Raw genomic sequence first — 27,353 nt, 5'->3', positions numbered from 1 at the left:
TTTTCAGCTAAACTCCCCCTGGTTGATGTGGCTGTTTGCTATGAAGATTGTCTCCTTTCTTTCTTGGCTCTCACACCTCTCTGAATAAGCCAGAGAAACAATAATGGATATTGAAACAATAATGAGTCTATTTAAGGTCATTGATCAGTCATGTGTGGCTGCTTCTGTGTCTATAAACAGAGAAAAGTTGCCTGGGGTGCTCTTTCAAGAACTTCCTTCTATTCTGTCTAGGTCTTCTTTCCCTATAAACTTGGGGCAATCCTGAAAGCACTAGCTGGTAATGAGAGTAGTTATAGAACTTTTACTTTGAACTTTTGCTGTTTTCCTGTCTGTGGCTACTTCAGTGTGTGACTATAGGGAATTCACTATTAATTCCTCCTTAAAAAATTCTAGATCTTTAGTAGATAGACAATTCATTAGATTTTTCAACTATAGTCCAAAGACTATAATGAAAAGTTATTTCCAACTGAAATGTGGTTGTCCCCAGTACACTCTTGGATCAAGAAAGCAATGGCCATGGGGTTTGGAGAAATAGCATGGCACGTAGGATGCTTGCCCTGCACATAGCCAACCCAGGTTCCATCCCCAACATCTCATATGGTTTCCTAAGCCCACCAAGAGCAATTCTTGAGTGCAGAGCTGTTGTGTATGTAAACATTTTATGGGATTATTATGTTACTGACCCTACCCTGATCGGTGATTGTGCCCTACCCTAGGGTATGACCTGGCGTTCTGCTCCCACCCTAGGGTGGTACCTGATTCTCTCCCACCACTGGGTGGTACCTGATCTCACCATTGGGTGATACCTCATTCTGGGGGATAAAAGCAATGGTCTGTGGAAGACGAGGGGCTTTTGGCTGGAACTGATGCTGAGGCTTTGGACCTCAGTCTTGTCCACCGAATAAAGCTAATATTTCCACAAGCCTGACTGTCTGCAAGTTGTTTACCCGCCACTTCACCTCAGAACTGCCGGCTGAACAGGGTGGCAGATGCGTGCTCTAAGCTGGAGGGGAAAGACCTCATCCTCCATCCCTCCATCAGTCAACCTCTTCAGGGACTGACTTGCAACACAGAGCCAGTAGTAACTCCTGAATACTGCCAGGTGTAGCCCCCAAACAAACCAAAAAAAAAAAAACAAGAAAGGAAGAAAGCAATGACTTGTGGATAGTTTAACTATACTATTTTGCAGCTTGATCTATTTGCCAATAAATAAATGTGGTAAAGATGGTTAAGTTCCTTGTGTGTAGGCTTTCATATTATTTTATCAGGATGAGATGAAGAAGCAAGATTTTCTCAAGGTACAGAGGTCTAATTAAGAAAAGTCATTCTGTTTGATGATAATACTGAGAGTGATGAGGTGAATGTAATGATGCTCCAAAACTTTAACCTTCACCCACTGGTTATGCCACTAGAAGCTGCTGCAGCAATAGCAACTCTTCCCTTGTAAGATCTGAATCTTATTCCACTCTATTGAAGTTTGTAACTGGGAAATCTGTCCTACAGAAGAACTGTGCATGTCTAACACAATAAGGATATTAAAATTGGGGTGAGGGAGCTGACAGTGGAGACCAAGTATGTCAGAAAAAGATTCATATTCATAAGTAACAGGCCTCTTACTTGGGATTTACTGTCTCCAGAGGCAACGGAGGAATTATTTCCTGATAAAAAGGGGAATATAGCTTGTTTGAGTAGCCCCAAAACTCATCAGTAATTCTGGGACCTTGGAGAATGGCAGAATAAGAGGAAAGAAAAGCCTGGATTATTATATGTCAAATACAAATACAGATCCCCAGCTACAGACTTACAGTAAATCCTCTATCCCTGCCCATTAAATAAGCTATGAACCTCTGATTGCACTATAGAGTGTCAGAGGCATTCAATACTGGGGAAACCAAACTAACTGAGGTCTTGGTGTTGGCTTTGCCTAATATTTAATAAGATGTCCATGTTTTGTGTGCCAGAAAAGCAAGCAGAAGTCTGTGAGTACTAACATGGGCGTAGTCTGCTTCCTTCCACATGCCAGTAGCCAATAGCTAACTTTCCTAAGCAACTGGGATTTAGCTACCTTGTCTTCAGGCAAGTGTGGGGCCTGTGACCTCTCCCAGGAAGCTTCAAACGTCATCTGGGACAGATGAACACAGTGCCTCTGTGTTACAACACATGCTGACACTTTCTGGAACAGAAAGCAAGTTTCTGGCTAATAGCAGGGAAGATGGGGAAATACTGAGCTACCCTCCTTCACCAGACAGATGACAAGCTCCAGGTCTCTTCTACATGAATCCAGCACACTCCTCCCTGCAGATGAAAAACAGACAAGGCATATGCTAGCAAATGACTTGTACTTGATGACCAGTGGCCATCAAGCCTGAGCAGGAACTCTTCACATGTGACAAATGAAAGCAGCAACATTAATGAGGGTATTTGGTCAGGAACTCAGAGAAGATTCAAGAGATGGAGCCAGAGTGTAAGCGCGGAGCAGTAAGGAGTCTGCCTTGCCAGTGGTAGCCTAGGGTGAACCTCGGTTTGATCCCCCGGCGTCATATGTGGTCCCCCAAGCCAGGAGCGATTTATGAGCACATAGGCAGGAATAACCCCTGAGTGTCACAGGTGTGGCCTAAAAAAGACTCAAGAGGCCCATACTTTCCCACCTGGTATGTCAGCTCCAAAGGCAAAGTAAGCTGCACTCCCTGGAATCTTAGTCCTCTCCAGGGGAAAAAGGTCAACATTTACACATTTAAACATTTCCAGATTCCTGTTATTTATTTTCCAGGTGAAATGTTTTTACCTAAAGAATATGAGGAAAAGAGAAAGTTAACATGTTCAAGAGAGAACATGGGTTGCTCCAGAGGATACCCCAAAAAGTAAAAGAAAGAAATTACACATCTCAAGTTAAGATGCAGGTGAACCCTGAATAAGGATGCACACCCTGATGTTTTCATGGTCCTTGACAGTCACAGGGCATTTGAAAAAGAGGAGGCTTCTGCTTCAAAGATGGCCGAAAAGCAAGACCAGAGCAATAGTACTTCCAGTAGGGTGCTGGCCTAGATATGGTCTACCAGGTTCGAGCCTTGGCATCCCACATGATCCCTTTCACCAGGAAAGATCCCTGAGCACAGAACCAGGAGTAAGACCTGACAACTACCTTGGTGTCACCCCCCCAAAAGGGGGGAGAGAATATAAAGCATAATTATTGGTTGCTGGAAGCTACTGCACAAGTAGCCATGATATATCACCGAGGACATCAAAAAGGAAAGCAGCATTGTTGAGAAAGGATATAGTCTGACCAGACAGCTATGAAAGCTGCTATGGGAACAACTGTTAACACAAGGGGATCCTCTCTGCCCTCACAAACCTCTCTGGCCATCTTCCTAAGTACTCTAAGGAGTTTTGTCCCAGACTCACTAATGTGGAAATACATTTCACAGGGCCACATTCTGGTACCAGAGCCCACTATGCAGTCTGTGTTAAAACCAGAGCATGACAGAACACAGCAGGACAAAGGGACCACTCTCTGATAGGTTCAGAAGGACTGAACAGGTCCAACTCTCTGCTACACATGATGTCTGCCAGGGAGACAGAACTGTCCAAACACTTCACAATAGGTGTGTGAAGAAGGGGGAAGTGCCCCCACAGAGACATGGTAGGTGGATTCTGCTTGGATGCCCAGGGCAGCAGGTAACTGCTGGGATTTGGGAGTGTTTGTGGACAAACTTTTCAGAAAGGGGGAAAGCATTTCCTACCTGAACTGAAAAAAGGAGCTGACTATGGCTAACTTATGCCAACAAACCCCTCTGTCTGGCCTTGTCAATTGCTCTGGTTGTAGATAAAAGCAATCCCCCCATGCCTGTCAAAGAAAATAAAATTAAGACCCTTTGACTCTATATGGCAGAGCCACCATTTCAGGCCTCATCTGGGATGCCATGTCAGAACACTCTTTTAAGAAAAGGATTATCAAAAATTATATTAAAGGGCTGGAGAGACAATACAAGAGCAAGATGCTTGCCCTCTATGCAGCCAACAGTTGCAGTTAGTTCGGTGCCCAGCACCACATAAGGTTTCTCCCAAGTACCTCCAGGAGTGATCCTCACACCTGCGTCAGGAGTAAGCCCTGAGCATAGCTGAGTATGGCCCAAAATCCCCCAAAATTATGTTGTCTCTAAGTTCTATTCTAATATAAGTTTGTCTGCAACAGGTGACCCTATCCAAATGTCATCCCTCTATATAATTTTCATCCTCATGACTATGTATTTTTTTTTTTTTGGAAATAAAAGAATCTAAAGAACCAGCCCTCAGTCAAGTGGATGAGTCCTTTTGATGTCTTATGAACCACACATCCTTGAGGATGTCACATGCAAGTCAAGTAAGCCCCTAAAGCAAACCTCCTAGATGACATTTCCTTTCAGAAAGAGAATCAATAGGCCTGAGTCCTGTTAAATGACTGTTCCAAATGGATAAGGAATCCAAAAACCTAGAAAAAAAATAATCTAGAAATGAAAACAGTGAGTAAAATGAGAATCATTTTATTTTGTTTCGTAGTCCTTTTCCCTGGGAGGCTTTTGTGGTTAGTGGGGAAGGGTGGTGAGAGGGGAACAGAAGTCATTTTAGATCAGGCTTTTCATTTTTTTATCGTTTTTATCATTTCAGATAGTGATTTCAATTCTTCCAAGTATTTTTGCCCTTTGTGCCTCCACAAAACTAATTCTTATTTTTTACAAACAAAGGGTGTTCAAACTTATATTCTAGATTAAAAACCACACATTCCAAATAACTCTGCTAGACAGTGAAGCCATTCCAAATATTTTTCCACCAGGTAATTTTTTTCTATTCCACAGCCCCTCTCTTCTACCCCCATGGTGACCCCATTCAGCGGTAAGTCAACAGATCTGAGGACTCAGCACTGTTTCCCTCAATATTATGGAAATGACAACTGAGAGTGAGCATTTGAAACTGGCCCAAAGAAATCAGGATAAGAAAACTCCTAGTCTCGAGCACTTGTATTTGGGTTAAAAAAAATACTAATGGGGCCGGGCGGTGGCGCTGGAGGTAAGGTGCCTGCCTTGCCTGCGCTAGCCTAGGACGGACCGCGGTTCGATCCCCCGGCGTCCCATATGGTCCCCCAAGAAGCCAGGAGCAACTTCTGAGCGCATAGCCAGGAGTAACCCCTGAGTGTCACAGGGTGTGACCCAAAAACCAAAAAAAAAAAATAATAATAATAATAATAATAAGCCTAAAAACAGACAGTACTCTTTACTTTGCCCCAAAAGCCTAACCCTGACTTTGTTTAAGTTTGCAGATCAGATGAGGTATGTCTCAGGAGACTAGCCCAGGAGGGAACTCATTGTTGAAGAAACTGATTGTTTGTTCTGGAGCCCACCAGTCTGCAACCCACCCTTTCTTTCCTGTTCTTTCCCTATAGAATTTTCTTCTCATGACTGCACAAGACAGTTGGTTGCTTTGATGAGATGAGGACATGAATACACCAGCTTCCAACCTGCTGGCTTGTTGTCAGTAAAGACCTATCTCTCCCATCATTGTGCCTTTTGACTGACCCTTGAATGTCAGTGGAACCAGGTCTCAGGTTCTACCACCAGAGCATCAGAAGTGCTCATAGGAAGGGTCTTACACAATCACCTCTAGCTAGCTTCACCTTCCTCTCCCTGGCTCTGCCCTGTCGCCAGGCTGTCCAGATGATGCTTCCACATCTAACACCCATTAGATTTCTCTTCCATCCTCCAAATTCAGACAGGTGTCAGGGCTGGAGAGTTAGTATCACAGGCAGAGCACTTGTCTTGCACAACCTAGGTTTGATCCCTGGCACTTCATCCCTAGCATCCCTGATCCCTGAGCACAGAGCCAGGAGTAAGCCCTGAGCACTGCTGGCTGTGGCCCCAAAACAAACAAACAAAAAAAAAGTCAGATAGTCTCATATCCTTGGGGAGGTTCTCCTGGCTTCACCTGTAGGCTCAGAAGGGTGCCATCTCTGTGCCTCTCCTCAATGGTCTCTCTAGCCTGACTCCAAAGACTGAACTCTGCACTCTTCTGGTGCCCAGCACAGAAGACAAACAAAGGAAGCACCAGGACATAGGGGGCATGTGGACTGATCATGTGTTCAGATGCTGAGAACAAGGATAAGCAGGAACCCATGCTTAGTGCTCACAGTGCAGATGAGAGGAGACACAACACACCAAGTCATGCTTAGAGAGCACCGGAACATGGGAAAGGGCAGCCTCCGCACATCGGGGAGGGAAGCATCCACACACAGCAAAGGGGAACACATGAAGGGGAGCACTTGCAAACAGGGAGGGGAGCATGGAAAACACCCTACACACGGGGAAGGGAATCTCACAGCAGGGACAACTGTTCTAGAAGAGGTGTCCCTGAGCTGGGTGTGAAGAGTATGAGGCAACTATGAAGTGCCAAGTGGCGAAAGTACAGGGTACAAATGACATGGAAGTCTGAGAGAGACAAAGAGAGGCAAAACAGAGACACTGAGACCTAGAACTACTGCCTCCAAGTTACAGAGGCAGAAAACAGCCAAGGACATTGTGATTGGCTGCTCCCTCCCCTACCCATGGCTCCCAGTTCTTTGGGAGAAAATAGCCTGGCTGACCCAGAGCATTTCCTGTTCAGCCCTGGGGGCCTCTGCCCTGTACTTTCTCAGGGGTGGGGCAGAAAGAGGAGAGGACAGTAGGGTGCTGGGCCTGGGCTAATGCTCCGGAGTGGGTGGCTGGGCTAGAGGTGGGAAAAAAGTATTGGGACCCATCAGAGCTCAGATGAGTTAGGGAGCCTTGGGTGGGTAAGGCGACTCTGGGCTTGAATAGATAATTCTGGGGTCTGGGTGCCTCTGCACAGATGGAGAAGGCTGGAAGGATGCTCTGCAGGTCCTGAGGACACCTTCCTTCTGTTTGGGGTGAACCAAAGCTGCTGGCCACCTCCTCTCAGAGTCACCAACTCCAATATTCCTGGAGCAACTTTCAAGACTTCTTCCTGCACACACACCTGCTTCCTCCACTGACCATCCATGACCTGGGGCTCCAGCCAGCACATTCACTTTCCTGGGAGCACAGGGAGCTTGGGGGGGGGGGGGGGGGACACATAAGCCTGATTTCCAGAACCTCTCACAGGGACGCCTGTTCTGAGGGAGACTCCACTCCTCTCTGAGAACTCCTCCAGACCTCCCTCCCAACTCTCCACCACCCTTCAGAATCCCTATCCCCAAAACCATTCTTCAATCTTTAATTGAGCTCTCTCCACCCTCTTTCTGCCACCACTCTAGTTAGATTTTCATCCTTCCAGCCATGAGGAGGTGACTGAATCTAAGTCTGTGTTCTCCCTATCAGAAAGCCTAGATTCAGGACAGGAACTAACTAAGAGCCTCTCACAGATCTCTTGAGGCCCTCCAAGAAGTCCTTTTCCAAAAGGGGATGGATATTTTGATAGAAAAGTCTATTACACATGGGGCTGAATCAGAGTTCAGAGCAAGGGTGTGTGTGTGTGTGTGTGTGTGTGTGTGTGTGTGTGTGTGTGTGTGTGTGTGTGTGTGTGTGTGATACTTAGAGGAGAATAGGACTACCACCACCACCCCCAGCACCCTGATGGGTAAGAAGACACAGGTAGGGGGTGTGCATGTATGCAAGAGAAGCAGGGTCCTGGATAAGGGAAGGCAGACCGAGATCACCAAGCTACCACTATGGGTTCAGAGTCTTAGGAGCACAGAGGAGCTGCTAGCGGGACAAATGGAGCTCAAAAGGCCAATGACAAAGTATCAAGTGATTAGGGTTTAAGCAGGATGTTCTCTCCAAGGCATCACAGGACTCCACATGGTTCCTGATGGGTGGGAAGAAAGGAGACGGCATCCACCTGGCACTCAGCCTGTGTGTGGGTTTGAGGGCCCTGGCACAGCACTAGGCCTGTATTTGAGCTCTTTCCGGAGACCCAGGGCTTTTCCACAGCCTTCAGGCTAGACATCCATGAATAAAAAAACACATAGTCACATCCCCCAAGGCTTTCAGTACAGAAGTTGGAGTCCCTGTGGGGAACAGTTAGGAAGCAGAGAAAAACTAGACTTTAGAGCCAATATGATTTCACTGGTGACCACCATCAGTGAAACTATAAAACTAAAGAAAAAGTTGGGTCTCGGAGATGGGTTTTGAGCTCTGACAATGAGGTAAAGCTGAAGTTAGTGCCAGAATGGATCTCAGGCCCTCCGGCCATGCTCTTTCCAAAACAGAACCTACCTGTCATTTCAAAGTCACTGTGCCAGAGTTCTCAGGCCTCCTCACCTCAAGGCTGTGACTCAGGCTATTGGACAACTGAAATACCAGAAATCACCTGCCTGAAGCTGAGTTCCAGAAGTTCATGCACACCTGCCCTGGGACTGTCCTCCTGGGGATTATGGCCCCTGCAGGGCCTCTTGCAGCAAGGACCTGGCATGGGTTGCTGTGTCTCCTCCTGGATTTGAACAGAAACCAAAGCTCACCATCATTTTTATGAGGCAACCTGGAATGTGCCAGGAGACAGAGAGACACTGGGATCACCTAAGGTAGAGGAGTGAGCCCTGAGCAACTGCACATCAAACACCAAAACTGTCAGACATCCATTGGGCCATCTTCCTACCTGGAGTGTATAAGCTAGGTTTTTTTTTCTTTGCTAAGGTCCTGTACAGTCCCTGCATGCCCTTTGCCATCCTTCCCAGGGCAGGCAGGACAAAGAGCAATGAAGCCAAGGAACAGAAAGGCTGGGTGGGTGCAGGGTAAGGATTTATTGTTTGTTTTGGTTGGAATACCTCCCCGGATACCCTCCAGCCCTACTGGCAGAAGCAGGACACTTGTTGAAGTCTTTAAAGACCTTCTGATGACTGAAAACCACCTCTAAGAGCACAACTTCAGGGAGAGAAAGTGGGAGAAAAAGGTAGTCCTGTAGACAAGGGAACAACATATTTTGTGTTGGGGAGAAAAGGAGTGACCCAAGCTTGGGTGGAGAAAGGGACAGGAGACCTCAACTAGTAGGAGAAAATTGACTTATTTATCCCTCTTTTTTTTTACATATATCTTTATTTAAACACCTTGATTACAAATATGATTGTAGTTGGGTTTCCGTCATGTAAAGAACACCCCCCTTCACCAGTGCAACATTCCTATCAACGAAGTCCCAAATCTCTTTCCTCCTCACTCCAACCCCCGCCTGTACTCTAGACAGGCTTTCTACTTCCCTCATTCATTCACATTGTTATGATAGTTCTCAATGTAGTTATTTCTCTAACTGCACTCATCACTCTTTGTGCTGAGCTTCATGTAGTGAGCTGGACCTTCTAGCCCTCCTCTCTTTTGTCTCTGAGAATTATTGCAAAAATGTCTTTTATTTTTCTTAAAACCTATAGATGAGTGAAACTATTTTGCACCTATTTCTCTCCCTCTGACTTATTTCACTCAGCATAATAGGTTCTATGTAGATCCATGTATAGGAAAATTTTATGACTTCATCTCTCCTGATGGCTGCATAATATTCCATTGTGTATATGTATCACAGTTTCTTTAGCCATTCATCTGTTGAAGGGCATCTTGGTTGTTTCCAGAGTCTGGCTATTGTAAATAGTGCTGCAATAAATATAGGTGTGAGGAAGGGATTTTTTTATTGTATTTTTATGTTTCTAGGGTACATCCTCTTTAGAGACACCACTCTGACCTTCTGCAGCCTTAAGTCTGCCTGAGTCTTTCCCAGAGGAAGTCTTAAGACTTAAGTCTTTCCCCGAGGGTCCTGCACTGTGAAATAGCCCAGTGGAGCTAAGCAAACTCAGAGAACTAAGTTAGGATGTGATCCCAGACCCTCCCAATCTTTGCCCTGCCATAAAGCTCCTCTGAGCTCTGCTGTGACTGTCTGCCAGCCCTGAGATGGGTCAAACCATGGGACCAATGTCAACTTCAGGGCACACTGGGACACCACCCACAGATCTGATGGTAGGACAGGATAGGAAGCTGAGACTTGGGCAGGAAAGAAAAGCCACTTCAAAGGCAAGAGCTAGCCCCCAGCCTTCATGACCTGAGGCCAGCTGGATGTCCAACAAGAACATTTTTCAGAACTGCAGTTTCAGAGGCTAGATGTGAGTTTAAGGCCAGGATTCCAACCCTGTGGCTCTACAGTTGGATCAGGACAGAAATCCAGCCAAGAGAAAAGAGGAGACTAATAAGGCCCCTCAGGGTGTCAGGAAGCTGTACTGGCCTTGTAAATGACAAGCAAAGCAGCTAAGAGCCAGGAGGATCCAACACTCATGCTCACCGGGCTGCTGGCAACAAAAGTCATTCCGGAGGCCAGAGACCTGCCAAGCTAGAGGGACCAGGCCAGGCCAAGAGTGCTGCCAAAGCTGGTGAGTCAGGAGAGACCAAGAGCCACATGCAGCAACTACACCTCCCCTTGGGGAAAGGCAGCATCACTGGCTCTGGGATCAAGGCCATGGGAAGGGTCACAGTCACAATGGCAAGCATAGAATGCAGAGGGGGAAGAGAATCTGGAGGTGCAGCCTATTGACAATCCCCAGGCCTAAGCAGAATGATTCACACCTGCCTGGAGCCATAGAATATGCAGCAAGTACATTTGTCCATGAGGCATGGTGATGGCCCAGCCCTGAAGCCCAGATACCTACTTGCCAGGCCTTCGAGGTGAGGCTCCGAATGTGGCTCTCCAGGTGCTTGTTCTGCTTAAGAAAGAGGACCAAGGGCCCGGAGAGATAGCACAGCGGTGTTTGCCTTGCAAGCAGCCGATCCAGGACCAAAGGTGGTTGGTTCGAATCCCGGTGTCCCATATGGTCCCCCGTGCCTGCCAGGAGCTATTTCTGAGCAGACTGCCAGGAGTAACCCCTGAGCACCACCGGGTGTGGCCCAAAAACCAAAAAAAAAAAAAAAAGAAAGAGGACCAAGCACCAAGTATAGGCCCACAGACACTCCAGGCAAGAGACGGCCATTGTTTGCCACCAAGCTCAGGGTCCCAAATCCTCTCTCCCCACGAGTCTATGGTATACTTTGTCCTTTCCATGCTATTCAGCAGAAAATTCAAGAAAGTTCTACCTTCTCTGCTCAGGTTATTGGACACTTGGAGTATGGCTAATGACAAACTGAATTTTTAGCATCGTTTATTTCACTTTTTTGTTTTATTTTTGTCTGTCTGTTATTGTTTGGCCATGCCCAGCAGTGCTCAAGGGTTATGCCTAGCTCTGAGCTCAGAAATTACTCAGGGCAGTATGGCAGGCATATGGTAGGCTCAGGGAACCATAAGAGATTGCAGGGGATGGAACCAAGGTCGGCTGTATGCAAGGCAACCACTCTACCTGCTGTGCTATCACTCCAGCCCCTCATTTATTTCACTTTCTTTCACATGTAATTACTGACTCCCCATATTGGCTTTCCACATGGTGGAGGGGACTTGGTGTTGGTATGCACAAAAGCTTCTGATGACCACTTTGGTAGCCTGAGAGCCAAGAGCTGTGTAGTAAAGAGCTCTCAGCTCAAGCAAGGATGGGAATGGTAGCAGTGAAGGAAGGAAATCCAGGGAGCCAACAAGCAGAGATACTATCTCAGGGCTGCTGAGCAAAAACCTGCAGGAGAGTGTGACGCATGAGTTTCTGTATTTCACACATGAAGAGAATGAGACACAAACAAGCCTTACAATTTTGCTGGGGTTGGGGCCGGAGAAATAGCATAGAGGTAAGGTATTTGCCTTGCATACAGGTTGGTGGTTCGAATCCTGGCATCCCATATGGTCCCCCGAGCCTGCCAGGAGCAATTTCTGAGTGTAGAGCCAGAAGTAATCTGAGCTCTGCCAGGTGTGATCCAAAAAAAAAGAAGGGGGGGCCGGAGAGATAGCATAGAGGTAAGGTGTTTGCCTTGCATGCAGAAGGTCGGTGGTCTAAATCCCGGCATTCCATATGGTCCACCGTTCTGCCAGGAGCAATTTCTGAGTGTAGAGCCAGGAGTAACCCCTGAGCGCTGCTGGGTGTGATCAAAAAAAAAAAAAAAAACACACAATTTTGTTGGGGTCAGAGTTAACTAGGACCAGAGTAGGAGTTAGATCCTCTAACCCAGGATCTCTGCCCTGGCCACACTGCTGAGGAGAGCAGCCTCTCCTATTGTTGACTGGTTAGGATTGGGCAGAGCAGTCCTAGGCTGCAAAAACAGTTCTCTTCCTTGCTACCACTCCATTTACTTGGCTGGAAGCTGATTTCTAGAATTCAGACACACCCAGGTACTCACCACAGGGCCAAAGGCACAAGGCCAAAGCAAAAGGACCTGTAAATTGATACTTTGAGCAAGAGAGGAGGGGCGCTCTGTCTGGATAGGACTGAGAGTCCAGCACCACTGGGTTCCAAGCCTTTGCAGATTCCCTCACTCATAGGAAGACCAGAGAGTGGGGTGGAAATTTAACTGAAATGGATGTCTATGAGGGTGGTAGGATAAGGAACCTTTGAACAAAATATTAAGCTCACTTTTATTAAAATAACATGTTAATTCCTTGTTCTGATGAGTTATTAGTTTAAATTTTTTTCATTAAAGTACCACGATTTACAAAGTTAGTAATAATTGAATTTGAAAAGTACAGCCATTGTTTTCATGTTCTTAAGGAGTGATAGCTGGAGTGATAGCACAGCAGTTAGTGTGTTTGCCTTGCATACAGCCGACCTGGATTTCATCCCCTGCATCTCGTATGGTTCCCCGAGCCTACCATATGCCTGCCATACTGCCCTGAGTAATTTCTGAGCTCAGAGCTAGGCATAACCCCTGAGCACTGATGTGCATGGTCAAACAACAAACAAACACATGAAAATAATGACATGGTTCTTAGCCATAAGATCCAAACCAGGTACCAAGCTAAAGATGCCCAGATTGTCTCTCATGACAGTCATTCTCCAAGGTAGCCCCGTCTATTGTATTATAGGAGCTGGCCTGATGCCAGAGAGATGGGGTGCTCTGCTGGTCAGAATCGGGGTCTGCTGCCACCAAGTCCATTTTCTATCACACTGACCCTTGCAAATGCCCATGAAGCCCATTGCTTCTCAGGAAATCAGGCTCCTGTTGGGGCCATTCCTTCTCCCAGGAGCTTGGGCTCCCACGAGTTTCTCAGAGCAACCCCATTGTGCAGCCAATGACAATGAGAGGCAAGAGGCCCCTTCATACCCTCTACCTTCCTCCCCACCCCACAGGGTGCTGCCAGGTCAGCACAATGGGGCATTCTGTGTCTAACAGCCTCTACTGGCAGCTCCCAACCTTTTGCAGCCCCTTCAGACAATGGCAGAGCCCAGAAGGCCTGATAGCTGGTGACAAATGTATGTGAATGACCAGCTCACAGGAAGTGGCCTTCAATAGTCCGATAGCTTCCTGTATCCTGACATTGTGAAGGCCCACTTCCTGTGCTGTCTCCGAAAATAAGGCAAGGCAGATCTGGGGGCAGGGGCAGAGACAGGGCTTCCCTGTCTCTGCAGGGTCAGGCTCCCCTGCAGGACCCCACTCTCCCCCTCTTTAGACACACCACTCCCACCTGATTGCTGATTCCAGGGTGAATTCCCAGCCACCCGCTGACTAGTCCTCCTTTTCTTGGTCAAACCCCACCCAATAATATTTAGAACAAAAGGACCTATTTGTAAAGATTCTGCGGCCTTCCTCAAGTCCCACCCCACCTCCAATTCCAGGATCTCAGGCCTCGGCTGGGAAGGGCTTTCCCAGTACAGCCTGTGTCTCTCAGGGAACCCCAAACTCGACTCCCAATATTCTCTGGTCCTCTCAGTGACAACCTACCACGGGCTTAAAAATGTTCAGTCCCTTGCTCCTCCTTATCTTAGGGGAGTGGACAATCACCGCTCCCTTTGCTTCCTCCAACGTTGCCAAAAGCAAAGCACAGCCAGAGCACTGGGAGGCAGAGTTCTCCAGGCTGGGCGCCACTTCTATTCTGGAAGCCCTTTCCAGATTATACTCTTTTGTACAAAACCCCCTCCCCTCAACCCCAACCTGGGAAGACACTGTAGAAGATATGGAAACCACACACCACCAACAGAAGGGAACTAGTAAGCTAGTCAGAGTTAGGAACAAAGTTAAGAACTTTCCCCTCCTGGGCTGCCCATTGACATAGGTCAAATCTCACATCAATGACCAGGACATGGAGAAGTAAATCAGGAGGATGAGAAGCAGCACTGTACCACCATCCACAGTCTCACAAAAGGAAGACATATGTGGGCAGAGGGGAAAAGGGTGACACTATCTGCTGTCCCCCCTCACACCCCACCCTCCCATTCCATGTCCCAGACTTTGAAAGTCCACCCAGAGAGAGCTTCTTGATGCTGGCTTAGGGGCAGCGTGCGAGGGTTGGTGGGTTACACCCACATTGCTGCCAACAGCCTGCCTCCACATTGCTTTCCCATTTCCAATAATGAAGCATAAGTCAGTCTCAGGCCATTGTGTTCATAAGGCACACTGTTGTCTAAGGGTGGCAATGTGGGAGGCAGGGATAACCCACTCATTCCCACCATGTGACCCTGGTAGCTTCTGAGCCACTGAGGAGCCCCAGCCCATGGAGAACAAAGTGGAGTCCTGAGGAGGAGGGAGGGAGCAAAGAGGGAGAAAGCCCACCCTCCACCTCCACTGCCACAGGGGCCAGGGCACAGCGGGGAAATCGGAGGCTCTGCCTGTGTCCTAGGCTGTATCTCACTTAGACCACAGTTGCAGGTAGGCAAGAACAAAGAGGATCAGATGAGCTCCAGGACATGACTAGTCTAGTGGAACCTGAAGGACCTCAGGGAGCAGCAGGTTCCTCTTTTCTTCCAGGACTGGTTTGCCTGGGGGCTTCGGAGACCAAGGGGAGGCCCAGGAGGAAGGTGGCTACCTTCCAGCCCTCAGCAGGAAGCCGGAGCCTCCACAAGCTGGACTCGTGCCGACCCCACAGGAGGGACTGGAAGCCTCCCCAAAGCCTTGGCCCAACCTTGCCCAACTGTAGAAGGAGCTGGCTGCCGAGCAGTGGCCACTCTCACACCCTGCGGTGTAGCTTCACCTGAGCCCAGGAGCTAAGGGAAAGACTGCAGTAGGCTATTAGCTGTGTTCACCCATCACATACAGGAACCTTCTGGAAAGAGAACAGAGGGATAATTGGGTTCTCAGTGCCACTCCTATCACTCCCTACCTAGGATACAGAGAACTGTGGAGTTCAGCTGACATAGGGGTGACTCAAAGTGCTCCCCTGGGGAATGTCTGAGTACAAGGTCACACAGTGAGCAGTCTGGAGGCGGAAGGGCTCTGGGCCATGATAAGGCAGGGGAAGGACAGGACCCATGCCAGTGAGAAATGACTGATCCTTCACCTCACAGACCACAGAGCCTTCCTGCCTTTTCCCTCCCACCCTAAAGCCTAATTCAGAGAGAAGGAGCTGGCACAGTCTACGCCCAGGACACAGAGTCAGAAATCTGTGTGTACCACCGCAGGGTGCCCAGGCCCACGGTTCTGGCTGCTGCCACTCTCCAGCCCTAGGGAAGTCCCTGAAATGCCCATCCTACTCTATGGGCAGAACTGCGTACAGTCACATTCACACACAAACTCTCAAAAACATGGTCACACACTCACATTCACAAACACAGATTCATATCCCCACACACCCATATACAGTCTCACACATATATGCATAGTCCATTTATATATCTGTATATATATACTATAGGGTATAACACTCGTAGGATCATGCACTCACACACATAGGCTCAAACACAGTCACACATACATACACACATACACTCACTGATCCAAGTCATGTTTTAAAGCCTGATCTCCAGTGCCTCAGAAAGCAACTGTGGAAGACAGAAGTGTGAGGGAATGGCAAATTCTGGAGGCCATTAGAAGCAGATCAGATGTGACTATCATTATAAGAGGAGGTTTAAACATGGTCCCAGGATTCATGCAGAGTCCTGTGATGAAGTACAGGAGGGCAGTGCATCTGCAAGTCTCAGAGGCATCAACTTGCAGACACCCACCTTGGAGCCCTGCCTTGAAGCTGTATAGACAATCTGCTTTTGCACTTTAAGCTGGTCATCCACGTGTTTTGTTATAAGAGCCTCAGTAGACTGACAGTCCTCCCGGCTTCCTGGGCACCACTGGGGTTGAGGTGATGCACCAGGGATCCCCTCCCACCTGGACAGAGCCCAGCAGCCCTCTCAATGGTGGCAAAACTTCCGAGGTCTCCTCCAGTCTCTGTTAACCTGCAGGGGCAGGGTTGTGTTGTGTCAAGGATACAGCTGGAGCAGGGGTGCTACAGGGTGACAAGGCAGTACAAGGAGGACTAAGGAATAAGGGGACAGAGAAGCAGGAAGCAGGGGTGAATCCAACAGTAGACCTGACCAGGATGGCTTCCTTAGCTTTCTGCCACAACTCAGTCCTGGGCCCCACTTTACCCTTATGTCCTGGGTAACCCCTTCTAGATTCCAAAGACCAGAGTCTTAAAACACTAGTACATGCCTGAGGTGGTGCCCCAAAAATGCTACTCATCAAAATAACCGACTTTTCCTCAGTGCTAAGTACATATGAGGGAGTTCCAGAGCTCTGCATGTGTTGTTTTTGTTTTGTTTTGTTTTTCATCTTCACAATATCCCCAAAGCAATGCTTTTGCTTCACTGGACAAGAGATTGAAACACTGAGAAGCAGCTTGGCAAAGGCCACACTGCTTTTAAGAGCAGAGCCAAGCAAGTCTCCCTTCAAAACCACACTTCCTGGAGAGCGAGGAGGACTGGAATGGGAGGGCTTGGTGCCCAAGGGGACCCCCCCCCCCTCCTACCCTCAGTACAGTCAGCGAGATGAGAGTCAGCCAAGGACAGACAGAGCTTTAGGGACAATGGCAGCTAAATACAAGCCTTGCTGTCCAACGAACAATGATAAGTGTACAGGACTCATGTGTGGGAAAGACCGTGACCTCGCAGCCTCCTGCATGTAAGGGATACAGCTCGGAGAGCATCAAAGGGCCAGTGCTGCTCCAAAGGTTTATCTCTGCCTGCTGGGAAAACGAAGCCAGGAATGGGGCAGGAAAAGCTGGCGGCAGCCTCTGCCACAGTTCCAGCGTGGGAGCCGCCAGCAAAGGAATTGAAGTAGAGGACCTGGCTCCTGGCCCCCTGGCTCCCAATCCCCTGACATCCAGGGGTGTTCTCATCATCAAACACCCTAGCATGGGCGAGCCAGCAGGCCTTGCTCATTCAGTGATGACAAGATGCAAATTGGAAAGTGGATGGGCTGCCGGAGACACCTCTGTCAGCCTCAAGGAACCAGCGCTTGTCTTCTTGTTTCTACCCTCTGGAATGAGGGACACGGAAAAGCGCATTTGGAGAGACACCCTGCCACCCCATCCGGTACAGTGTGGGGCCAGTCTATGTATGCCCCTTTTCTCCCCCAACCCCAGCCCAGTGAAAGAAGCCAGTCTATGAATGGCCCCTTTTCCCCGTAGCCCCAACCCAGTGAGGGAAAGAACCAAAAAGCAAAGATAATTGAAGTTAGCCCAGGAGTGGGCCTGCCACAGGTCCCAGGACTAACATCTTCCCAGGACTTTCGTTTTCCACAGGGTTGGTCCAGGGGGGTCCCCAGCTGCTAAGGGCATTAGTGGCTCCTGGGGCTCCTTGGAGCACTCCCATCCACCCAGTGGCCGCACCGCCCCTACAGCTTTGATCCGGGCTACACGAAGGGCTTCCTGAATGCTTTCCTGAGGACATTGTTCCCACTACAGAGTCACCAGGGTCAAATTCATCACAAGCCCACAAGCCAGGCAGGCCCAGGTCCTACCCGGTGGTGATGGCCAGTTTTGCCACAGCCCAGATGTTCTGAAGAATTGTGGCCGGCGGCTTCATGGGGTCAATGTTTTACTAGCCTGGGAGAAATCGAGACTCGAAGGAAACAGGCTTAGCCCTAGGCTGCCCAGTACCTCTGAAAGGCCACCCCGCAGCCAGCCTCCCACCTGCTCTGAGCAGAACCACACTCCAGGCCACTGCACTCATTCAGCATTCACTGAATGCCACAGAGCCAGACACTCTGCCATGTTTCAAAATCTCCACCACTAAGAACTGTACAAAAATCAAAGCCAGGACTTATCTTTGCAACCCATAAAAAGGATCTGATAAACAGATAACTAAAGTTAACAGATTAAATTTAACAAATTAACTAAAGCTAACAAATTAGATTATGGGGCAAAGTGGTTTGATTTTGTTTGGGGCCCACATCCGGCAAAGCTCAGGGGATTACTCCTGTCTTTCCACTCAGGAATTTATTCCTGGTGGTGCTCAGAGTACCATATAGGATGCTGGGGATTGAGCCAGAGTTGGCTGCATGCAAGGCAAATGTCCTACCCACTGTACTATCACTCCAGCCCTGGGAAAGTGATTTTTTTAAGTTTATTGGAGGACCCAACTAAAACAGGATACAAACTGCCAGACTAATTCCTCTTTTCAACTAAATCCCCAAAGACTTTTCATCTAGCAAATACTGGGAGAGATTTTATAAAGAAAAGGTGTCACTCAACCATGACTGAGCAGAACCTATCCTGGGACCAATAAAAAAACAAAACAAACAAACAAACAATAAACCCAGTCTAGGCTGTGGCCTACGACCTGTACAACAACCAAGATCTCTAACTCCTGAGGCCTGACTAAAACAACTGCAACTGAGCAGAACTTCTAGAAACATAATGAAAGACTATCCTAGGCTTTGCCCTAGGATGAGTACAAAAAAAAAAAAAAGACCACCAACTATAGAAGACTGATTAAAACAACAGTAATGGAATAGAACTTCTAGAACCATAAAGAAAGACTCCACCCTAGGCTCCATCCTATGACTTGTGCAAATACCAGGATCTCTAATGACAGAGGCCTGATTTTATCATCCACGACTGAGCGGAAAGTTCCCAGACATCACAAAAGGACCTAGGGAAGAGAATAAGAGCATGTACAGAGCCTGTGGTTATTCCTATGACAGAATACTTCAAGGGTGAAGAAACCCTGTATCTCTTAGGCAAAGGGAACTCCCTTTCTAATCTCCCCAATATTTACTGTGCCTATGCAAAGTAAAAAAAAGAACAAATTAATTTTTTTTGTTATTGTTGTTACTTGTTTTGTTGTTATTGTTGTTTGTTTTGAACTTTGTCTTGTTTTTATCTCGAAACCATGTTTATTATTTGGTTGTTGTCTTTATTGCTGTGATGCTTTTATTGCTGTGGTGTTTTTTGGGTTGGTTTTTTTGTTTGTTTGGTTTGGGATTTTTTTTTCCTTTTTTGTATTCTTATGTTTTTCTTCCATTTCCCCCTTTCTTCTCTTAAATTGATATTTACAGCCTCTAGAAGGACTCCTCCCATTTTTGCTTGTTTGATTTTTGCCCCCCCCCCCCCTTCTTTTCTTCTTTCCTTCTAACAGAACCACATAACTTGAACAACCTTGTTCTACCTCACAAATTGGAGGAGAAAAATGGAGGGTACCAAGACCAAACAGTCGTATGAACATCAAGTAGAAATAAAAAATGATCAGATTTAAAACACTGAATCCAAAACCAATGATAACAGAATCGATACCCAATCTACAGCAAGCTAGACCCAGAGGGACCACTCATACTAGCAGCTTGGGGGGGGGGGGGGCAAAAAAGAGGGATATGGGATGCATGCTGGGAACAGGGATGGAGGGAGGACAACATTGGTGGTGGGAATACCCCTGATTCAATGTCACTATGTATCTAAAATATTACTGTAAAAGATTTTTTTTTTTTTTTTTTTTTTTTTTTTGTTTTTTTTTTTTTTTGGGCCACACCCAGTAACGCTCAGGGGTTACTCCTGGCTATGTGCTCAGAAGTTGCTCCTGGCTTGGGGGACCATATGGGACGCCGGGGGATCGAACCGCGGTCCGTCCAAGGTTAGCGCAGGCAAGGCAGGCACCTTACCTTTAGCGCCACCGCCCGGCCCCTGTAAAAGATTTTTAATCCACTGTGGAAAAAATAAAAATTTCTCAAAAAAAAAAAAAAAAAAAAAAAAAGAAAAGGAGTCACTGCAGTTTTGCTCTGTCCTTTTATTCAGATTTGCTGTTTCTGGCCCTGTTCATGAATACAAGGTATTATTCAGCACTACCAAACTGGGGTCTCACTTTTCAGACATCATCAGAAGATATGGCACAGGGACCAGAGCGGTGGTGCAGCGGTAGGGCATTTGCCTTGCACGCGTCTGACCCAGGAAAGATCTCAGTTTGAGTGCTCATTTGGCAGCACATATACTAAATCTGGAACCATACAGAGAAGATTAGCATGGCCCCTGAGCAAGGATGACATGCAAATTTGTGAAGTGTTCCATATTTAAAAAAAAAAAAAAGATGTTTGATACCTGGCATCCCATATGGTCCCCCAAGCCAGGAGCAATATATGAGTACATAGTCAGGAGTAACCTCTGAGCGTCACCAGGTGTGGCCCCACCCCACCCCCAAAAAGAAGATACTGCATAGGTTTAGTATGGGGAGACCTGGGTTTGGTCTCCAGAAGATCAATGTCCCCATGGTATACTGCATGTCGGGGAGTATACCCCAGAACATCCACCTCCCCTGTCTCCAGATTCAAGGCAGATCCCCAGCCCTGGAGCCAGCACAAATCTGTGCTCTCCCATCTGGGATCAGTCTTGGTGCCAGCATAGCTACACAGATACTCATTCATCTGTACCTCCCTGGCCTAAAGCTAAAGCTACATCTCCCTGGACAGAATGAAATTTGTGATTTTTATCCTCTTCCTATTATTATTATTATTGTTGTTGTTGTTGTTGTTGTTATTTTGGTGTGGGGCCATACCCAGCTATGCTCAGGATTTACTCCTTGTTCTGTGCTCGAGAATCACTCCTGATGAGGCTCAGGGAGCCAGCCATGCCAAGAACTGAACCCAGGTAAGCCGTGTGCAAGGAAAGTGCTCCATCCACTTTGCTCTGCCACACTGCCCCGGCACAATATTCCACAGTGCCTACAAATCCTCCACAACATGCAGAAGAAGACAAGGCAAGAGTGCTTCCATGGTCAAGGCTTGGTCCCAACAGGACTCAGGAGGAGAATGTCATAGTGGCTCAGCCACCAGGCTACCAGAGCTGGCAAGTCAAATGGCTCTCCGACTTGTCCTGGCAGTTGCCCAACTGCCTTATGCTTACACAGCAATAGGCATAGGAAAAACTCTGGAGAATGGAAAAGCACCAGACATCAGGCCACATAGCAGAAAAATAACTCGTACTCAGACAATGTAACCCAGCTCCAAAATCATCATTTTCAACCAAGGGTGACTAAGACCGGCAAGCCCAGAGGCTCTCAAGCATTTCCTAGAGTACCTCCAGCTATCAGAACTCCTGGGTCAATCTAAAAGAGGGTCACAGGCTTCTCAGAAAAATCAGCCTACATGGAAGAAAGGCAGCCCATGCCATGGTTCCTGTCTGCCATCTGGGCCAGCCTTTGTCCACATGAACAAAATTCGTGGTGCTTGATCCACTGAGCGAAGACAGAAAAGTCCACCGAGATTCTGCAACCTGGTCCTGGCCAACTCGTGGGAAAGCTCACAGGCTGAGAGTATAAATAACTTCTGGAGGAAGAAACTGTGTGAGTGCAATCCCCAGAAACAAAACTACATCAAAGGGGGCACAAAGTGAGACTGACAGAAAGAAGCAACTTGGATCTCCAGAGATGGATAGGGTTTCTTCAGCCAGGCGCTGGTCAAAATGTCCCATTCTGTGGAAAAGCATTACCGTGCTGTTTCTGTCTGCTAATGTTTGCTTAAGCTGCTATCTTAAATTACATTGGTAATTAAAGGAAAAAATGTAAAAGTATTTACATCAAGTTTTTAGATCCTTTTAAAAACATCAGTCTCGGTGCCAGAGAGATAGCATGGCGGTAAGGCGTTTGTCTTTGATGCAGAAGGTCACTGATTCGAATCCTGGCATCCCATTTGATCCCCTGAACCTGTCAGAAGCGATTTCTGAGCATGGAGCCAGGAGTAACTCCTGAGCACTGCCGGGTGTGACCCCAAAATAAAAAAAAAATAAAATAAACCATCAGTCTCAGAATTGGTCAGGAAAGGGGCCATTTGAGAGATCACAAATTGCCAGCCCTGAGATTGTGAGCACACTTAGATTTTTTTTTTTAATTTTAAGGCCACACCCAACTGTGATCAGAACAAGACAAGCACCTTAACCACTGTATTATCTCTTTAGCACATTAGATTTTTTTCTTAATGAACTATCAACATTTTAGCACACATACACAGACCAAAGAGACAGCAGAGTTAAGGCAATTACCATGCATACATCCTACCTCATCTCAATCCCCAAAATTATACAAGCCTCTGAGCATTTCCAGAAGCAACCCTTAAACACAGAACTAGAAGTAGCACTCATCTCCACCTCCAAAAAAACAGCTCTACACATACACAAATCTTTTCTTTTTTTTGTTTTGTTTTTTTTCGTTTTGTTTTCTGGGCCACACCCAGTGACGCTCAGGCTACGCACTATGAGCTCAGAAATCACTCCTGTCTTGGGAGACTATATGGGACGCTGGGGTATTGAACCTCAGTCCATCCTAGGTTAACGCTGGCAAGGCAGATGCCTTACAGCTCCGCACCATTGCTCTGGCCCCCACAAATCTTAATATCTAGCAACTTTTTTTTTTTTTGGTTTTTGGGCCACACCCGGCGATGCTCAGGGGTTACTCCTGGCTGTCTGCTCAGAAATAGCTCCTGGCAGGCACGGGGGACCATATGGGGCACGGGGATTCGAACCAACCACCTTTGGTCCTAGATCGGCTGCTTGCAAGGCAAATGCCACTGTGCTATCTCTCCGGAATATCTAGCAACTTTTATGAGACTTTTTAAATCTGGTGTCACTGGGCTAAAAATACAAATCAAAAGAAGCTGAACAGTCACAGCCCCTTTCAGGCAGCCTATGTCCAATTCTGGCTGGATTATTTCAGTGATCTCCCTGACCCCTGCAGGCATGGCTACATTACAGCTCCTCCTCCCTAAACTGGGCTCAGGGATGCCAGGTTTAGCACTGCTCAAGGTTGCCACGTGGGGGCAGCACTGGTCCATCCATGAGACTGGTCCATCTGGAGAAGCTGGTACCAATGCTGAGCTAAGCAGATGCTTCCAGAAACAGAAACCCTCCTACTTCAGCAGCACTGACACTCCCATCAGATGCAGTTCCCTCACATGAAACAGCAGCTCATTCCAACATTCCCAGTAGACCTCAGTGCCTCTAGTTACGGGCTTGTGCTGTTCTCTCTTGCCACTAATTTCCACACCGACCCTACTGCTCCCACTCCAGAACTTTGATCCTGGTTCAGTGAACCTTCCTCCACCTATTCACACCAGTAGGCCTCACATCAAAGACTCACAAATCACCTGTTCCCCCCTCCCACCCGCCCCCATCACTTTATTTTGGTGTTTGGGCCACACACAGCTGTGCTTGGGACATAACTCCTGGCTCTATATTCAGGGACCACACCTGATGGGGCTTGTTGGTTTGAGATGGCTGTTTAGTTTTAAAGATTTGTATTTTTTGGGTCTCCTCCTTTTTTTTTTTTTTCTTTTGGTTTTTGGACCATACCCGGTAACACTTGGGGGTTACTCCTGGCTATGTGCTCAGAAACCGCTCCTGGCTTGGGGGAATCATATGGAACGCCAGGAGATTAAACTGTGGTCCATCCTAGGTTAGTACGTGCAAGGCAGATGCCCTATCGCTTGAGCCACTGCTCTGGTCACTCTCCTCCGCTTTTTTTTTTTTGTGGGGGGGGGAGTCACACACGGCAGCACTCAGGGGTCTGGCTCTACACTCAGAAATTGCTCCTGGCAGGCTCAGGGGACCAAATGGGATGCCATGATTCAAACCACCATCCTTCTGCATGCAAGGCAAACGCCCTACCTCCATGCTCTCTCTCCGGCCCTCTCTCCTCCACTTTTTAAAGGCAGTTCAGTTCCATCTTCAGCAAAGGTTTCATTACTTTCCATTACTTAATCAACCTCATGATTTGGTTCTTAGGCCTCTTCCCATTTTCCCCAGCAATTCCCTAAGTGGTAGAATTTACTTTAAACTCCTATTACTGAGAAGCCAGAGCAATAGTATAGCAGGCACAATACTAGTCTTACACATGACCAATCTGGGTTCAATCCTTGGTATCCTATATGGCCACCCAGGACCAGAAGTGAACCCTGAGCACTACCAGGTATGGCCAAAAAAGTGTAAACAAATTCTACAGATCCTTAGGAAAGACGTGTGGTACAATGCATCAAGAAATCAAAGGTCTGGGCCGGAGAGATAGCATGGAGGTAGGGCACTTACCTTGCATGCAGGAGATGGTGGCTCAAATCCCGGCATCCCATATGGTCCTCTGAGCCTGCCAGGAGCGATTTCTGAGAGTAGAGCCAGGAGTAACCACTGAATGCTGCTGGGTGTGACCCCCCGCCCCCCAAAAAATCAAAGGTCAGCTGGAGAGATAGCTGCTTATCTCTGAGCACCACAGAAGTGAGTACCTAGGAATAGCCCAAGTACTTGTGGCTGTGGTCCAGAAAAAAAATTTTTTTTTTGGTTTTTGGGTCACATCCAGTGGCACTCAGGGGTTATTCCTGGCTCTGTGCTCAGAAAGCACTCCTGGCAGGCTCAGGGAACCGTATGGGATACCAGGATTTGAACCAGCGTTCATCCTGGGTTAGCTGCATGCAAGGCAAAAAGCCCTACCGCTATGCTATTTCTCGGGCCCCCAAAAATAAAATTTTTAAAGAAAAGCACTGAAAATCACTCAACCCATTTCATCCAGAATGCCATTTACCATTCTCACCAGTCCACACAACAGGAGAAGCTTGATACAGGCCATTCACTGCCGAGTGAACAGCCAGAAACATGATCAGTAATGGGGAATTTACTAAAAAATAAATAAATAAATTATGCTCTATTCTCACTTGACTATTATGAGCTCGTAAGAAAAATTATAAGTAAGGATCATGTGATAAGATGGAAAATAATTACAATATGAACTACCATGTTTTTAAAAAATGAAAAAGAGGCCAGAGCGATAGCGCAGCAGTAGGGCATTTGCCTTACATATGGCTGACCCAGGACAGACTGGGTTCTATCCCCAGCATCCCATATGGTCCTCCAAGCCAGAAGCGATTTCTGAGCGCATAGCCAAGAGTAACCCCAACGTCACCAGGTGTGGCCCACAAACAAACAAACAAACAAAACCCGAAATAAAATGTAGTATAATGGCAATTATCTTTTAAAAGAACTATACCAAGAACAAACAGAATGGAAGAAAATAAAATGTTAGCTCTATAGTTGAACTAGTGCCTTAGGAGTATAGGTAAACTTTTTTCCTAAATCCTCGCCTAATTTCTGTTAATGTACACAAACTACTTTTCTAGCAGGTATGTGTGAAACATAAAATGCAATTGTTAAGCTCCCTGACTGCCCCTAATTTAGACTCTGAAAGGTCCTATAAGCCTGAGCTTCTATGCCATGTGGGGTCATATATCTAAATTGTGAGGATTTGGAAACATTTGGCAATAGTAAAAGGTCTCTGAACATGCAACAAAAATTAATTCAAAATCAAACACAAATCCAACATGTTTCTGGCACTGATTCCTCACACTACATTTCTACAGCAAAAAGGGTCACAAGCAGAACAAATTTAAAGTCCTACAATAAAGCCTCTTTCCTGAAATAGAAAAGGCTCTTGAGAACTTGAACTTCAAATTGCCAAAGCAACTACAATACTGAAATGAAGTTTTTAGAGATTTCCAGATTCCTAAGTAAAAGCCAATGTTCTATCCTGAAATGCTGTTTCTTGAATGTGACTTTTTTCTTTCTTTCTTTCTTTTTTTTTTTTTTTTTTGCTTTTTTGGGCCACACCCGGTGATACTCAGGGGTTACTTCTGATTATGAGCTCAGAAATCACTCCTGGCTTGGAGGACCATATGGGACACCAGGGGATTGAACCGCAATCCATACTAGGTTAGCCACGTGCAAGGCAAACACCCTACCGCTTGCACCACCACTCTGGCCCCGCTTGAATGTGTCTTAATAAGTCCCCCAAACACTCTCTGGAAGACAGGATTCTATTAGAATGTTTCTTAGATGCCACTTTAATTGAGAAATGGTGATTGTTTTCCAGCAAATTCATCAGGTCTAAGGTGAGCCAGGGCTTCCAAGAACAGAAAATTTCTTTCCTTCCTTGGAGAATTTCATTCCTGAGCCAACAGGAAATTCGGGGAAAATGAGCACAAAGGACAAGGCAAACTGAAAAAAGGAGCCAGGTAGAAATTCTTCCTAGTGTGGCCCAGAACTAGACACATATACATCCCTCCTAAAGGCAACAACCCCAATCCCAACACCCCACCACTTGAAGTCAAACTGCCTCTCCAGGGAGCCCAGGAGGCAATGTTCATGTCCCCACCGTGTACCCTACACTGCCACATAACAGCTTCAGCCTTTATCCAGAACCCTCAGGGCCTTCCTCTGCTCCGATGGCGTGCTGGCAAGTATATGGCTGAGTGTTATAGGAGGGGCCAGAATAAGCAGCAAAATAAGCAGACTGGGGTTGGGTCCTGGGGCTGGGCAGATAGATGTGGCAGCAGGACTAGTCACCAGCCCTGGAAGGACCCAGAGGGCCATGTTCTCTGTTAATTCTTCTCCGGACGGTTTCTGTTCAGGACAGCTTTAGGTGCAAACTCCAACTTGTCCTTAAGGCTCACCACCTGGGTGTGGTCCTTGCCAAGCAGTTCATCCAGCTTGCGCTCCTCCCGGCGCTCGGAGATGCTCTTCTCCTCCTCCACTGGCTGGGGAGTCTTTCCCCTGATGAACCATTCCAAGTGATAGCCCACGGCTCCAACCACAAAGGCCACCGGGAATGTGGCATAGGGGGCATAGGTACGCACCAAAGTCCAGAGCACAGGCCACATGGCATCTGCAGGGGAGCATGAGGCAACATTAGGGAGAAGTAAAATCCTCTCCCCTCCCAACAGAGAAACTCCCAGGGTTCTCAGCTTACCAGGACAACTGGTACAACCTACTGAGTACCCAGTCCGTGCAAAACAAGACTAGAGATGGATTGGCTTTATGCAACAGGTGGAAAAATCTAGGAAATGAGAGGAATCCAATTATGAGGGAAGAGGAGCAACTCCACGTTATCATGACAGCAGCCATGTAAGGCATGAGAGAACTCCAATGATCTAATCTGATGAATTGTCAAACTGCTGCCAATCCCAGGCTCACCATCATCCATATGATCTGAATCCAACATCCATACATTTGTCTACATTTCAAGAACACTGGCACCCAGTGAACTGTGGAATGTCTCCATGACACTAGCC

The 27,353-nt window shown here is 47.2% G+C and overlaps 1 protein-coding gene and 1 non-coding gene across 4 annotated transcripts in view; one reads left to right on the top strand and one right to left on the bottom strand.

Moving 5' to 3' along the window:
- The window catches only part of SMIM12 (small integral membrane protein 12), a 99,959-nt gene that overhangs the window by 68,980 nt on the left and 3,626 nt on the right, over positions 1-27,353 (bottom strand). For 2 of the 3 annotated variants that reach the window (XM_049775131.1, XM_049775132.1), the window contains exon 2: positions 26,109-26,947. In XM_049775131.1, the coding sequence (XP_049631088.1) occupies positions 26,664-26,942 (279 nt within the window). In that variant the 5' untranslated portion in view covers positions 26,943-26,947 and the 3' untranslated portion in view covers positions 26,109-26,663. Of the gene's footprint in view, positions 1-26,108; positions 26,948-27,353 lie in introns of those variants that run through there. The other variant, XR_007496750.1, reaches the window with a different exon arrangement.
- Positions 20,226-20,331, top strand: LOC126013029 (U6 spliceosomal RNA). Its single transcript, XR_007497365.1, has one exon. It is a non-coding gene; the product is annotated as a U6 spliceosomal RNA (small nuclear RNA).

The sequence above is a fragment of the Suncus etruscus genome, chromosome 6, assembly GCF_024139225.1.
Source record: "Suncus etruscus isolate mSunEtr1 chromosome 6, mSunEtr1.pri.cur, whole genome shotgun sequence".
Lineage (NCBI taxonomy): Eukaryota > Metazoa > Chordata > Mammalia > Eulipotyphla > Soricidae > Suncus > Suncus etruscus.
This window is presented reverse-complemented; position numbering and strand designations above follow the sequence as displayed.